We start from the raw sequence: 14,295 nt of genomic DNA on the forward strand, positions 1-14,295 counted from the left end.
ACCTACTGTTGAACACTGTGAACAATGGCATGCACTCTGAGTGTTTCTATATGTACAGAATTTTCTCAGCTTCAGGTTTGATACTGTTTTCTCCCTTTTTTGAGGTTCTGATTTCTGCTCTGCAGGCAGTTCTGCTGGCTGTGAGCCCTCCAGGAGCACCAGCCTGGCTCAGGCATAGCTGGGCCACTCCAGAGGAAGGCATCTCTGCCGACAAGGGGTGTGTGGAGCTGGCAAGATGGGGTGCATGCTGGCTGTCTTGGCCCTGCACTCACCAGTATACCCAGTAACACAGATACTGGGTTTTCCTATTACTCAGGATACTCCCTCCTCTCCTACACTCTTAATGATAGGACATTGGGTTTATTTAAAATGCACCTATATTCTGGGTGGTGGTTGGTCTTCCCAAGTCCTCTAACTCATCCTGTAGCAGATAAGTTTGTATAGATTTACTCTTTCTATACCTTATTTTTCCAGGTTTGCTGTCCAGTGCAGAATGACATGAACTGACAAGCAATGTAGCCACAGTAGTTTGTATTTAATATGGCATTTCTAAAATACTTTATGGCTGCATGTTTGCTTAACTGTGTGTTTTTTACACTTCTACAGTTGTCGAAGTGGCCCTTACTGTTAAAAATATGTTTTAGCTGAGCCAAAAATGCTTTTCCCGTATTTTATTTGTATACTGTGACTCTCAAATCATCCAGGGTTTCACAGTGCTCTTCACATTCGCTCCCTTCCTTCATACCCCTCTCCACAAGCACTCGCGCGTTCCTGTCTCCTCCCTGCATCCTTTTCTACTTTCCCCTCCTGTCCAGCCCTGTGATTTTGAAGTGATCTTTTAAAAAGAATACTCTTGCTTATTTGGTTGACCTCTTCCCCTCCATCCTGTGCAGGCAACTGGGATTCGGTGCAAACTGGGTGATATTTTTTTCTGGTTTTGTTGTTGCTGTTTGATTTATTTTTTACACTGAGTCCCCTCCGTTTGTGCAAGAGACCAGTGCCTGTGTTGGTTATTAAACCTGCTTCCGCCCTGACAGAATAACAGCATTTGTTTGGGGAGGTGTAACTGGAATAAATATTTAAGGGAAAGAAGAGAAGAGACAAAAAATATCACAGGGAGAGCTATAGTTCAAGAATACAATTTTGTGGTGGTTTTTTTTTGGCAGGAGGGGAAGTGGGAGGTGTTGGGTGTGGTTTTTTTTTTTTCCAACAGAGAACTGATTCCTGCTTAACTTGACCCTGGGAAAGCACAGTATTTTAAACTGTATTTCTCCTTACTGTGTGCGTAAACTTGAGAACAGTGTTTTCTCTCTCCGTGGAACCATCTAACCATCTTTATGGTTAGTTTAGAAGCAAACATTCTTGTGAGAGTTAAAGATTGCAGGACTTGCATCCTGTTGTAGTAATTTAGTACAGAAACGGCTAATGTAAACTGATTTTTAGAGATGATTTCCTGACCCTTCTTTGTGTGTTTGTACACACACTTAGGTCCCTAGTGGTGTTTTATTATTCACAAATTCTTTTCTGTTGTTTCCCACTCATTTCGCTTCACCTGCGCTCTGCTTGCGCACTCAAACATGGTAGTTAGCCATGTAATGCTAAAACAATATTCAATGAACATTAAATTTTTCTGCTTTCAGTCGCAGGGGAGCAAAGCAATGAAGGGACAACTTGTTCTGATTATACTTTAGGGTGTATTTAAATCTGCAATATGGTCATATTTCCTGTGTTTCCTTGCGTTGCTTCAGGCATATAAATTATTCCACAATGCAGCTAGATTTAGCCTTGTTGATTTTAGTTGGGTTTCTGTGAAGCCTAAATAAGGGCCTAAGCCTTTAGCAAATTTTTTCCTTGCTTTTTGTTGCTGTTCCTGAGAATTTTTTTTTTAAGTGTACATGCACTGTTTGTGGTTTTGAATCTTAAGCATTCTCCTCTAATTCCAAGTAACTGGTTAATAATTACTCTCTTGCCATGCAGAAATCTCTAGCAATACAATGTAGGGGGAAAAAAAAAGTAAAATAATTTATAAAATATTAATCCCAAATTGGGTATTTTCCCCCACAAGGCTTTAATAGCTCTGTAAAGAACAAATCCAAAGTTCAGCGACTTCAGGAGGGCCCCCAGAGCAGAGCAAATGCCTTGTAGCTAGCCGTTAGTGCTCCGCTCGTTAGCGTTCTGCTGAACGTGGAAGGTGAGTCTGAACAAAAGCTGTCCGAGGAAGGTACCTGAATTTGCAGTCAGCTGTGAGCATGTTCACCCCAATCCTTCTCCCCGCAGATGGGGAACGTGCGGGGGTGGCAGGGCTGGTATGGAGTAACGCAGGAGCAAAGGAGCTGCCGAGGGGACGTGCGGTCCCACACAGCTCCTTGTAGGGCGGTGCTGCCACCAGAGAACAGATTCGACGACAGAAACCCACTTACCTCGCTCTTTAAAAATTTTGGGTGTGCACAAATTCCTTGTAAAGCTGGATCCCTGGTTGCGTTTGCGTTGCAACCTTGCAAACAGTTGTATTGCATGACTGGAAAGTCAGCCAGTTCTGCACCAGGCTGCTGTGCGCTGCTGGCAGTGGCCACAGGGGACTGGTATTGCTGGTCCTTCCTTTTATTTTCTTGATCTGTTGTACACATTGTAGAACAAGAAGATATTAAGTGCCGTCTTAATTTTCCAAAAACAGGTATTTTATTGAGTTTATATTATTAAGAGGATATGGTCTCAAAATTATCAAGACCACCAAGTGAATAAATTAGCTTCAGGCAGCTTAACTGAACATTTAAAAGTCTAAAAAAAAAAAAGAGAGAGAGAGGAAAAAAGAGAAGATAGAAAATATTTTAATGGGAGCATATAGTTTTAAAATTAATAAAAAGTGATGACCATCGAGGTAAATGTTAACTAGTGTCAGCAAATTATTTCTCATAAAAGCAATAGGGATGAAATCATAAGCATGAAAAAAGAATTGTACATTAAAATTAGAGGATAGTTAGAGATTAAAGGAACTTTTCTCAAATCCCTTTTTTTTCACTGTAGCACAGATGGACTTTAAAAAGCTTTATTATACAATGAAGATTTTTTTTTTCCTTTTAATTTACAACATTTGCACCCTAGGTCCCTAATTCACAGCTGAATTAATGAATGAATTAACTCTGGTGTAAGTTCTGAATAAAAAAAAGACCAACCATATACTTTTTGTTGTGTATTTCCATGTGAAACACGCAACACAGTGGAGCTATGTGACAGCCTTGTTGCAAAGCAAGATAAACCAGCTGTGATAAAACTCTTTTTTTTTTTTCCTTCTTATCTTCTTTACAATTTCCTATGCTCTTGGCACATTGCAAATTATACTGTTGGTATTTTTTTTTCCTCTTTTTGTGTGTGAAGTGTTTTTGAAATACCAATTAATATTTTGGCTTGATGAACCTGAGGCTGGTTTATATGCTAGCTGGAAGCTCTGCTTGAGCAGCCGCCAGAGTCTGTGCCTGGAAGGTGCAATTAAATACGCTGTCCCCTGCAGTAGCTTCCGTCTGCTCCTCGGGACCTCAGTGACACCCTCAACCTGGTGTCAACCTCGTTCTGCTTTTTTCATGGTCAGGCCTCTATTTAAAGAGTTAAAAATATCTACAGGAAAAGAAATACATTTGTTCAAAAAAATTTTATTCTGTTGCTCTTTCTTTTTATAAGTCTTTTAATTTGCAATGTTATTCAGAGGCTTACTGATTTATGTTTTGTGTTTTAAATATTTGTAATTATATCTGCGGTTGTTTTTATTATTGAAATGCCTGTAGTTTTATGAAATGTGCGTAGTATGTCGTTTCAGCGCAGTGGTGATTTACAGTCTATCTGAATAGTGCCTTGCCTTGCCAGGACATTTCTTTTTTACTTGAAAAGCTTTGTAGTCACACCATGAAACAAAACAACAAAAAATAGTAATACTGGAAAAACTGAAGTGCCAAAGGAATTACGTAATGAACGTGCAGCGGCTGAAACACAAGCATCTGGGACAAGAACTTTCTCTTTATTAAAGGAGTTGTTGACCTTATGTGGCGATTTTGGCTATGCAGGGAGGGGGGGTTGGTTTGAAATGTTTCCTTCTGTGGGGCAGAACTTGATACGATTTTATCTGGGCTTTTCCCCCCTCCTGTCCCCACAGCAGGACGTAGATCTGGGTTAGGTGCAGCGATTGCTGAAACGTGCCGTGTCCCACGCAGCGCTCGGCGAGGGGTGTCCGCCCTCGAGGCGCGGGAGCACCCGTCTCCACCGCCGCCCGCGCCCTGGGCCGGTGCCGGGCGCCCTGGCCGCGCCGAGCGGGCTGCCGAGGCCAAGCGCGGCTGCGAGAAGGTCGAGGAGGAGGTCAGGGCTCTTCGCGGGGGAAGCCAGCCCCACTGTCGAGCCAGGACCGGGAGGGATGGGGGAGTGTGGGGAGCAGGAAGGGAAGATGGAGAACTACCGGTGCACGCAGAGGAGCGCGGGGTGATGGGGAGATGTGGGTTGGAAACCCGGGGAGTGCCCCCGCTGCAGCTGCGGGGAAGGTCGGGGTTGTTCCTGCCTCTCCCTGCTCTGCGGAGGAAAAAGAAGGTAGTTCAGAGACTGGTTTGAAAAAAGAAAACAAAAGCAACCAAACAAACCAGAAAAGTTATGAGGGAGTTCTTTGTTTCAGCTGGGCTCGAAGTTGATGCCGACGTACCCCGATTCACCAGGACGTTTGCTTTGCTGTCATGAGTTAGACATTGCTCTCGGCACGTGTGTGTGAGGCTTGCGCGTGCACCCCCAGTGCAGTGGGGTGCCCGGGCGGGCCGGCTGCGTGTGGCGGGACGGGCCAGGCCTGCAGCGCCAGCGGGCTGGGCGGCAGGTGGCCCAGTTTGCCCAGAGAGCCCCCGCCTCTCGTTTGTCCTGAGGACTCCCATTCACTTTTCTGCCCGTCCTCTCTGCCAGGGTTTATCGTAGCCTTTCCTGCAAGTGTAACCTGGGCAGCATCTGTGTGGCTTTTACAGAGCAGAGGCTTAAACAACGTTCAGTTCTGTGTGTGCAAAGAAAGAAGAAGGGCTGGGTGCGTGCAGTGGCGTGTGTAAGACAAGGCGTAGTCTTTTCGCGGGGGCTGCTTTATACAGTCCGTCACTATATTGCGATGGCTGGGAGACTTTCCTTGCAGATGCACGCTGTGCGTGCGCTGCCAGCTTTCCGCTGTTGGTGCGGCAGGGAGCGTGGTGGTCCTCTGCCGCTGCGCAGAGTCCCGCTCCCTGCAAGGGTGGGTCGGAAAATACTCCGGCTGGGAGCTGGGATTTTGTGGCGGGTCGGAGCTCTGAAGTCTCCACAAGCTGGCTGTCCAGACACCGTTGGGAGAGGCGGTACGGAGCCCAGAGAAGGCTTGTGTGTGCTTCACCTTCTCGTGCCGTCACAAACAGTTGCTTTGCCCCAAGGACGTACATTGGGCCTTCCTGCCTCTGACGTGGAAAACGTTTTGAATGTTTTTTAATAGGCTAAAAATTAGGCTAAAGGTTTTAGCTGAAATACTTTATTTGTCTCAAAAGGACAAATCTGTTTCTCAGAGTGACTTTTTGTTGAAAGTCCTTCCAAATGAAGGAAATTCATGTTTGCTGCCTTCACTGTAACATATCAATATACAGCCACGCGTATGGACTGAGACTTTCGTGCTGCACTAGCTGTGGGTAGCCACAGTCAAATACACTGTTTCAGTAGAAGTTGGTGCGTTCTGTAGGGAAAACAAAGTGTTCCCTTCCTGCACAGCGAGGGTTAGGTAATCCGCATCGTCTGTCTGAGGAGACCGGGTATTTTCCCAGCCTCCGAGTAAAGAATTTGAAGTATCTAGATTAAAAACCAACATTGCTTTGACTGAATACCAGAGGATTGCTTAAAACATACTAAGTGACTGAAAGTGCAAAGAGTATGCCAAAGAGCAGTAACTGTGATTTAGAGGATCTGAATCAAAACAGTATAATAAGCTTGACACAAAGGCTTTCGACATTGCTTTACTGCAGAAACGAGGGAAAAACCCAAAGCAACCTTAAAGCAATCCACAGAGTAGTCATGAGATTTTACTCTTTCTCTCTAGCAGACTGCTCCTTGCAGGACTCCCTAGAACTAAACCATATAACTAAGAGCATCGTCCGGATGCTCCTCGAACTCTGACAGGCTTGGTGCCGTGACTACAATATTAAATGTTGTCACGATGGTAATTGCAATACTCATCTGTCTTTTTTCCTAAACTTGTTAATATAAAGAAGAAACAAACACAGTTCTTTTGTGCAAAAATTAAGTTTTCATCTGTGCAAGTGTTCTTGACTACTGGGTATCTAACAAAGCATAGTCACAGATTTGGATTATTAGTAGAATATGGAACATATTGTAGTGATGAGTTGGTTTTCATTTGCTATAACAAAAATTTTTTAATTCAGTATTTTGTGTTTATTTCTGTTCACATGCTTTTCACTTTTTATGACATATCTTAAGAGTCCCGCAGCAATGATCAGTAATGCCCTGTTACATTTCAGGAAACAAACACAGAAGTGAATTTCAATTTTTGGTGGATCAAGTAAATAATCGGTGGAAGAAAAGTGGTAAAGGGAAAGCAGAAAGTGCTCAAAACAAAGAAGTAGTCACTGTCAAAGAATTGCCAGCGGCCACAGGTTAGTAATGTTTAATATAGTCCCCGTCTTCGATCCACACTAATAAGGGGGGGGGGGGGGGGGGGTGTCCCAAAGAAATGTTCTTTCCTCCCATTGTTCTTCTACAGTCTTTAAGGGGCAAAAAAGCATAAAAATCAGACCCTAAAAAGATTGACTGCCATGGATTTTAGTGTGATACATAAGCACAACCCATAATAAATATATGATTTGTTTGATTTTAGTGGGATTGTGTATAGAGGTGCTTTATTTAGGTGTGTATTTTAATTAGCTGGTTGAAATGGGATCTTAGGTTCCAATCCAAATCTACTGAAGTTGCTGAGAGTGGGCATGTGACAATCTGCATCTTTAAAATGAAGGTGATCATAGGTATTGCTTGCTGGGTTTCAGCTTTTCTGTATCATTGATATGATAGGGAGTCGGTAATTAGGAACTGCAAAGACATTTTTGTGGATTGGAACAAGTGTTTATTTGTCCTGAGGTTGAAGCAATAAAATACTTTGGCTTCTTTTAGACTGTTTATACAGTATGTTGCCTCTCTTTTTTTTTAACTTGCTTCATTTTGTGTTTATATACTTCAACACAGTGAAAAATGGGAATGGACAAATGCAGTTACTCAGTTCTTTGAGTTAGGAACAACATCCAGTACATGTTTATTATCCTCACTACCCACAACATCAAAGAAATACTCCTGTGTTCTTTTAACTTGTTCCCTGTAAGCTTGTTCAGTCTCGTTTGTTTTATGTGACTGGTTGCTTTGGCTGTGTACATATATCTTTTGAATGTGTGATTTAGAAGAGCATTCCTCAACCCAGTATAACTTGTGGAGTTATAATCTATTCAAGATACTGAATTTTGGAGAGAATTCCATTGACCAGAATTGGATGCACTGTTGTCTCCAGCCTTGGGAAAATATGGCAGTTTAGTTCGCATCAGCTCTCACAAATCCCTGCTCTCTTGAGTTGAGCTGAACTAATCTTTGGCTGTTTCCTCTAGCAGAGCTCTCAAGAATAAAAATAAATGAAAATACCAATATAATAGTATGAATTTTATCCTTATCGTTTCATGCAGACCTTGATGCAATGCATAATCCTTTCCACGTGAAGGGTTAAAATTAAGGAATCTCAGGGATAAAGTTTATCTTGTTTGATGTAATTTACAGTGATGTTCCACTTCTATAGCAGGGACAGAAGCAACGTGTTATTAGATAATGGGATCACAGGCTTTGAAATATTAATTTCTAGCTCTGCTGTGTGGAGAGATTGGCTGCTGTGAATTACTGGGTTTCTATCTTCTGTGTAAGCTTTTTCTTTGTGCACTGAACTGCAGACTTTGAGAAGCTGAAGAAAAGCCATATAATTTTTCCAAAAGAGTGCTCAGGTAGAAAAAAAACTTATATTGGGTGTATCAACCTGTATCGTGTTGACTTAAGTACATGATACCACCACCTTGTCTGGTTCTGACAAACCTGAAAAATATTCATTAAGCTTTTTGTGCACTGAGCGTTCAATAATTTTTGAAATTTCAGTTTCTAGTTTTATGCCAAACATCTGCACCTGGTTGACTGTTTGTAAACCATTCAAAAAACAAAACAAAACGAAGATTTATGGGTAAAGGAACAAATGCCTAGAGCCTGTTTCTTCAGTGTTCCTTATTAACAGCAATTACCTTTTTATTAAACTGGAAATTATAATACGTGAAAGGAAGAAAACCAGCAGTGGTCTGATGACTTGCCATTTGAAAGCATAACTGCTGAGAAGAGCAAAGGCTTTGTATGCATTCCTTACCCACTTTATTCGGATTTTCATGGAAGTAGAGGAATTGTACAGAATTAAAACATACTTTTTTTTTTAAAACCCTTCCTGTCTCCCATTGCCCTCTACTGTAGTACTGGTTGATGTAACTTAAACCTCTCTGAAAATCTTGCTCTGTTTTTGGTGATGTTTTAATCATCCCTTCCTGGTTTACATCGTCTTGTTTTGCATCTTTAAACTTAAAATGTTCGATTTCCAGTCTTTATATTTTATAACTTAGGTTTTTGCTTCGCCTAAGGGGAAGCACCATAAGAATTTGATAAATATTTGTGATACACCTCTTCTGGGTTGTTATTGTACAGGGCTTTTGCTATTTTTAACCTGTTAATTTCAGAGTTATGTTTCATTAGTTGGACAAGTGACTCACTGTAATCTGCCGGTTGTTTTCAACAGACAAAAATACGCTCCTGATATTTAATTATACACGTTAGCGCAAGGGAAAGGGCAAACTGTAGCCGGATTCAAAGATTGTATAGCTATTCCACACTCTAATTACAGTTCTGTTTTGCCATTTCTGTCAAAATAATTTCTGGAGGGGTAGAAAAGTCAAAGTGGCTTGAGCAGGAATATAGCTCGGTTCATGAGGGTGGACAGAACGCTTCTGTGAACGGCCGTGATAAGGATTATTAATGAGATGAGTCTCAGTATGGTTTTAATGTCCTGTGCATCTTTCTAGTTAAATAACTCATTTGAAAATACTTGTGAGTATGGCGTAAGAGTAGTTTCTCTTTACATACCATACTTTCTAGTCTATATTTGCTTTCTCTTTGGAGAGGTAGAAGGTATCTTTTCAGAGAACTGTTCATCTTTTTATAGATAAAAACACTTGACACAAAAATAATGGAATGGTTTTACAATTTGTGTCTGATATGTGTTGTCTAGAAATGATTTTTTGCTATCAAAAAATGGAAATGTCAATTGTCTAGGTTGACATTGTCATTTTTACATGCATAAGGAAATAAATTGTAACGCTTCTCTTACTGAAAACAAGCCTATTAACTTGATCTGTAAAACTTTAAAGCTATCAAGCTGTCTCATGCGGTGGATGAATTGAACCGGTAGCAAGAAGCACAGAACAGCACTGTCCCATTAAGTGTTTGCTAATTTCTGAGATAAAGTTTCATCTTACGAAATGTGACAAATGTCCCTACCCTTTATTTCTCTCCTGTTTATGTTTGAAACTCATACCAATGAAATGTTTCTGTTTCAGTCTCTGGTTCTTAGAGGGTGGGGGTTTTTTTACTATGCAGGAAAATAAATTAAACCTTTGAAACTCTGAGAGTTTTGAGAAGCAAGTAAGTGGGAATGAGGCATTGGTATTTAAATATTTATAACTTCATTTTTTTCTTCAAATCTATCGCCAGGCTGCAAAAATTTAAACAATAGTATTTTGCTTTGTCATTCTTGCTAATCTCTGCCTTTCTTCTTGGTAGAACATAAGGAAGAGCACCACACAGCTATTGCCCAAATACTCAAAACAGAAACTCCTGATGGCAAAAGAAGTGAATCTCCTTCCCTGGAGGAAGACCAGAGATCAGTCTCTCCTGCATTTTCACTGTCATCTGGATCAACGAGCAGGTCAGTGAAGAAGAGTCTCTTCTCCCCGATTTATACTAGATTAGACCAAACATGGAAAAACTTTGCCAGTAACCTCGAGCAATACATGCATCCTACTTCATAGGAGGGGTTCCTAAGCTGTGGTTACCGATTCATTCTCCTCCATGGTTCTGGCTGTTCAGTTGCTTGAGGGAAGCCCTTTCAGAAGTGGACCAAGCACGAAGCCCTAAACTGGAGGGGGAGATGTACCCCCTAAAAGGCCCTTGCAGGCTTGCACTGTTCTGGGGTGTGACAGTCTCTTCTTGAAGCTGCTCCGCTCAGGATCTGCTGAAAGATGAAACGGGCCAGGGAAAACGACTCTTCAGTGCTGACTTAGACGGGCAGAAACTGGCCCTGTGGCTTTGTTCCCTGGTTTTATGTGCCTGAGGCCTCAGCTTTCCAGTTTGCGGCTTGGGCGGTGGCTGCTCTGCTGCTGACAGGCGGTTCTGGAACTGACGTTTGGTCTGGGTGGCGGTGGCGGGCAGGAACCCGGCAGAATCTCCCCCCCAGGGCTAACGCAAGGCCAACTCTTGCAGATTTGTACGCGATGTCACGTTTGACAGGCGTGCAGATGATAGATGGAGCTGCTTCATCCTCGCTGTGCTGCTGTTGAGGTTGCCCTAGAGCTCTGATTGTTATTTTAGTTCCACAAAATAAATGCCTTCCGCTTGGCTCTTCATCCAGAATTTAAATGAGGTGTTCCTGTTCTTTCCTATTTTACTGAATTTATTTTTTTTTATTGCAAATTAACCTTTTGGCATTAAGGACCTTGGAAAATTTGGAATTTTAATCTTACAGAGTGAGTTCTTGGGAGGTAGAAAGGGCTTGTATTAGCTCATCCAAGGTATCATTAAATCTCTGTTTCACTGCCAATTTGGTGTGTGAATGACGTTATGAATGATTCTCCCTGCGGCCTTTGACATCAAAGTTAAACTTTTATTCTTTACCTTTTTCTGTCTCCAGGCTTGTGTATATCAACTTAAAGTCTGGATGAAAGTTTGTCTAAGAGGCTGTAAGAAAGTCTGCTGAAGGTTATTAGCATGTGGCAGTTACTAATGATCTGAATGTGCTTTCATGAACCAAGTTGGCAGATTTTGTTGGAAAGTGTGCATTTGTTTGCATGATGTCTGGCTCAAGGCAGAGTTGTTTATTCCTTCTTTTTATGCATTCACTCTCTCCAAATGAAATATTTCCATAGACTTCTTGAATCAAACACAGAATCTCTCAGTTGTACAGACCAGTGGGTATGCATCACAGATATTTGGACCTTCTTTTAAAAAAAACATGCTTAATAGCTCCCTGTGGTTTACTCTTAAATTCAGCTCCTGCGGAACAGGAACAGAATTACCAGAGTCTGCACAGAATTGTTTTTTCAGAATCTCTCTGGGATTTTCTCTTCACTTTCCTACTTTGTGCATATCCCCTGGTTTGTATGTGTGGTGTGTTTTTTATTTATTATTCTTTAAATATAGGGCAGTTTGCTTAACCTTAAAAGCTAGCTACTGCACTGGTCAAGAAGTTCAACAAAGTGGTGGGTTATTTTGGTGTTGTGTGTGTTTTGTTTTGTTTTCTTTTTTGTGTCCCCCGTTATATTGTGTATTAAACTCAGCTCCTTGGCAGTTGGGCTCTGGAGTGTGCCATAGGGCATTACACACTGTAGATTCTCATCCTTTACATCCAAACCCCTGTTTTTATACTCTGCTCAAAAAGAGATGAAAACAGCGATAATAATACAGTGAGAGCTTAGCTAAAGTGACACATGATGCCTTGTGATTCATGGAAGGCACCTCTCGTTTGACTACCGTGTTCCTCGTGCCAAACCGTACCTTTCTGAAGAATGCTCTGGTATGTTCTTCTGTGTTTTCTGGGAAAAAAACAAAGGTTACAGGGATCGCCCCTCTCCAAATGCTGATGTGGGGGAATGCTTATGAAAAATAATTAAATGTGCTCTTTGTCTTTAGTGTTTCTGTTCCTGATGGCTACTCTGAACAAACAGCAGGTCTGATGTCCCAGTGCAATACCCAGGTCTTTGTTTGGCCCTTTGAGCCATGTCAGGTTCTGCCATGTCTGCAGACCCGCTTTGGACTGCAGGTTTCTTGCCTCTCTCTTTCAGTTGGCCAGGAATCAGGTAGGTATAAAAGTGCCAGGTATATGTTGAACTGTGGCTCATACTCCCAGTAAGCTGCTTACACATTTCTGGTAATTAAAATGGACCTGAATTACGGCAAGATTTTCAGAGATTGTAAAAAGTAGTCATATAAACTGCATGAAAGTGATGTATTTTGTCACTCTCTGGTTACCGGGGGGTTAATGTTTTGTTCAGTGTAGTGAAATAAATATAGCACAAGTAAAAAAAGAATGATTTAGATTTTGAGGGTTTAAGTAGCATTGTGCTATTGTACCAAGTAATGACTTTCTGAGGCTTGCATTTTATTTCTGATAATAAGAGGATATCCTTTGACAAGGGTAAACGGTTTTCACAATGAAATGTCAAAACTTGAAATATTTTTGGAAGTCCAAATCTGCATTCTGTGTTTTTATGAAGAGAGCACTTCTAAATGGAGGGCTGATGTTATGATGGATTAAAAGAAAATTAGGATTTTGAGCAGCATATAGAAGAGAACAAAACAATCTTGAAGTTTGCTCTGTAAAAAGATGCTGCAAGTAAATTAATGATTCTTATGATTTCTCCTTCATAAGAACATCTGTCTTTTGTCAATCTGATATCAATATTTGCTAAGGGAGCAGTTGGTCAATATTAGAAATTCATACATTGTAAAAGAATCACTGATGTACTGATATTATTCAAAAGTTGATACTTTAATTGAGGAAAATAAAATTTTTACACCTTCTGGAAAAAAGATACAGGCCATGCATGGAGTTTATAGCATTGACCCAAACATGTTTGGACTTTTCATAAATTGATGATCCCATCAAGAGAGCAAAACGTGCATAACACATAAACACCAAAACAAAGCCATGACTTTCAAAGGATAATTTTTCAAAGCTATGAAGTCATACATAAAGCTTTCACAGAACTTTAGTGCACCATATAAATAGTCCCATTGTGTTCTTTTACGTTCTGCGACTGAAGCCAAATTTTATGCAACTACTTAAACAATAGGAAAATTAGAAAAGAAACTAGGTGGGGCAATGACAAGCCAGTTAATGAACTATGTAGAGGAAATAATCTATTAAAAGTATTTTATATAATGGGGATAATACTCAGTTTTTTAAACATTCTTTCTTTTTAAAACGTCATGTTAGAAGAAAATGTCAGTTCTTGATGACTAGCGTGAAAGACTTGCAACAGTAGACAATATATATTGTTGGCCTCATCTGAGATACTAAGGTGTACTCTGAAACACAGTGACTTAATTTTGAAATCCTGGTGGAAAACTGCTATATCCACAGCTTGTATAAATCTCTCTGCTGTTGGAATACACGGAGCAACTGCAGCGTCTGCCAGGTGAGCTTCGTGCCCAAGCAAGGGGCTTCATTTGCAGTAAGTGGGGCTTTTTGGCATTAAGTTTAGGAGCTATTGATCAGGATCTAAGATCTGGATTTAGCTGGTCACTTATTCTTGAATTTATGTGCTTTGCAGAATTTGGGCGTTAGTTCATCAGCTGAAGAAGAGGTAGAAATAGGGAGCTGTGCTTCAGTTAGTCTGGAGTTCACTGGATGGCAGCAATCCTCTGAAAACGCCTCGGTAGACACCAGTTTGTCAAAGAGACCGTTGACAGGACGGAATGGCTGAAAAAGCTGTGTAAGCTCTTCCCTGGCAGTTGCTTCAGTCTGAGTTTAAAGAAAGCGTTGTCCTGATCCCTAGGCTGGCCATCACTGTCACGAGAGAGGTATATGAAAATGTGTTGATCGGGGGAATAACTGCCTTTTTCAGTTCTTTAGTACATTTTTGACTTAAATTTTGAACTACTTTTGGCTCAGAGATGATGTATATTACAATGTTAGATAGGAGCATTTTATCTTTGATTTTTGGCCTCAAATATGGGTTCATTGTGGAAGGATGATGATACTTCTCTGCTATGTTGTTGATTCATACCTTTCTTCCAAAAACTGTGAGCCGTAACAAATGGCTAAGAACTGTGAGGCATGGTGGACAGAGTCCCGCAGAAGTCATTTCAAACAGTAACAACTGACGACCTCAGATGTGTATGGGGGAAAGTGATTATATATGGCATGTACCCAGAAGGACATCAGTGCCTAGTCTAGAGCCGTGGGGTCTGGACATC

The 14,295-nt window shown here is 41.1% G+C and overlaps 1 protein-coding gene across 4 annotated transcripts in view; it reads left to right on the forward strand.

The window, feature by feature from the left end:
* The window catches only part of RAD18 (RAD18 E3 ubiquitin protein ligase), a 56,803-nt gene that overhangs the window by 25,788 nt on the left and 16,720 nt on the right, over nt 1-14,295 (forward strand). For 3 of the 4 annotated variants that reach the window (XM_075158571.1, XM_075158572.1, XM_075158575.1), the window contains exons 10-11: nt 6,504-6,638; nt 9,883-10,027. In XM_075158571.1, coding sequence (XP_075014672.1) covers nt 6,504-6,638; nt 9,883-10,027 — 280 coding nt within the window. The remainder of the gene's footprint in view (nt 1-6,503; nt 6,639-9,882; nt 10,028-14,295) is intronic. The other variant, XM_075158574.1, reaches the window with a different exon arrangement.

This window comes from Calonectris borealis, chromosome 10 (genome assembly GCF_964195595.1).
Source record: "Calonectris borealis chromosome 10, bCalBor7.hap1.2, whole genome shotgun sequence".
Taxonomy (NCBI): Eukaryota; Metazoa; Chordata; class Aves; order Procellariiformes; family Procellariidae; genus Calonectris; species Calonectris borealis.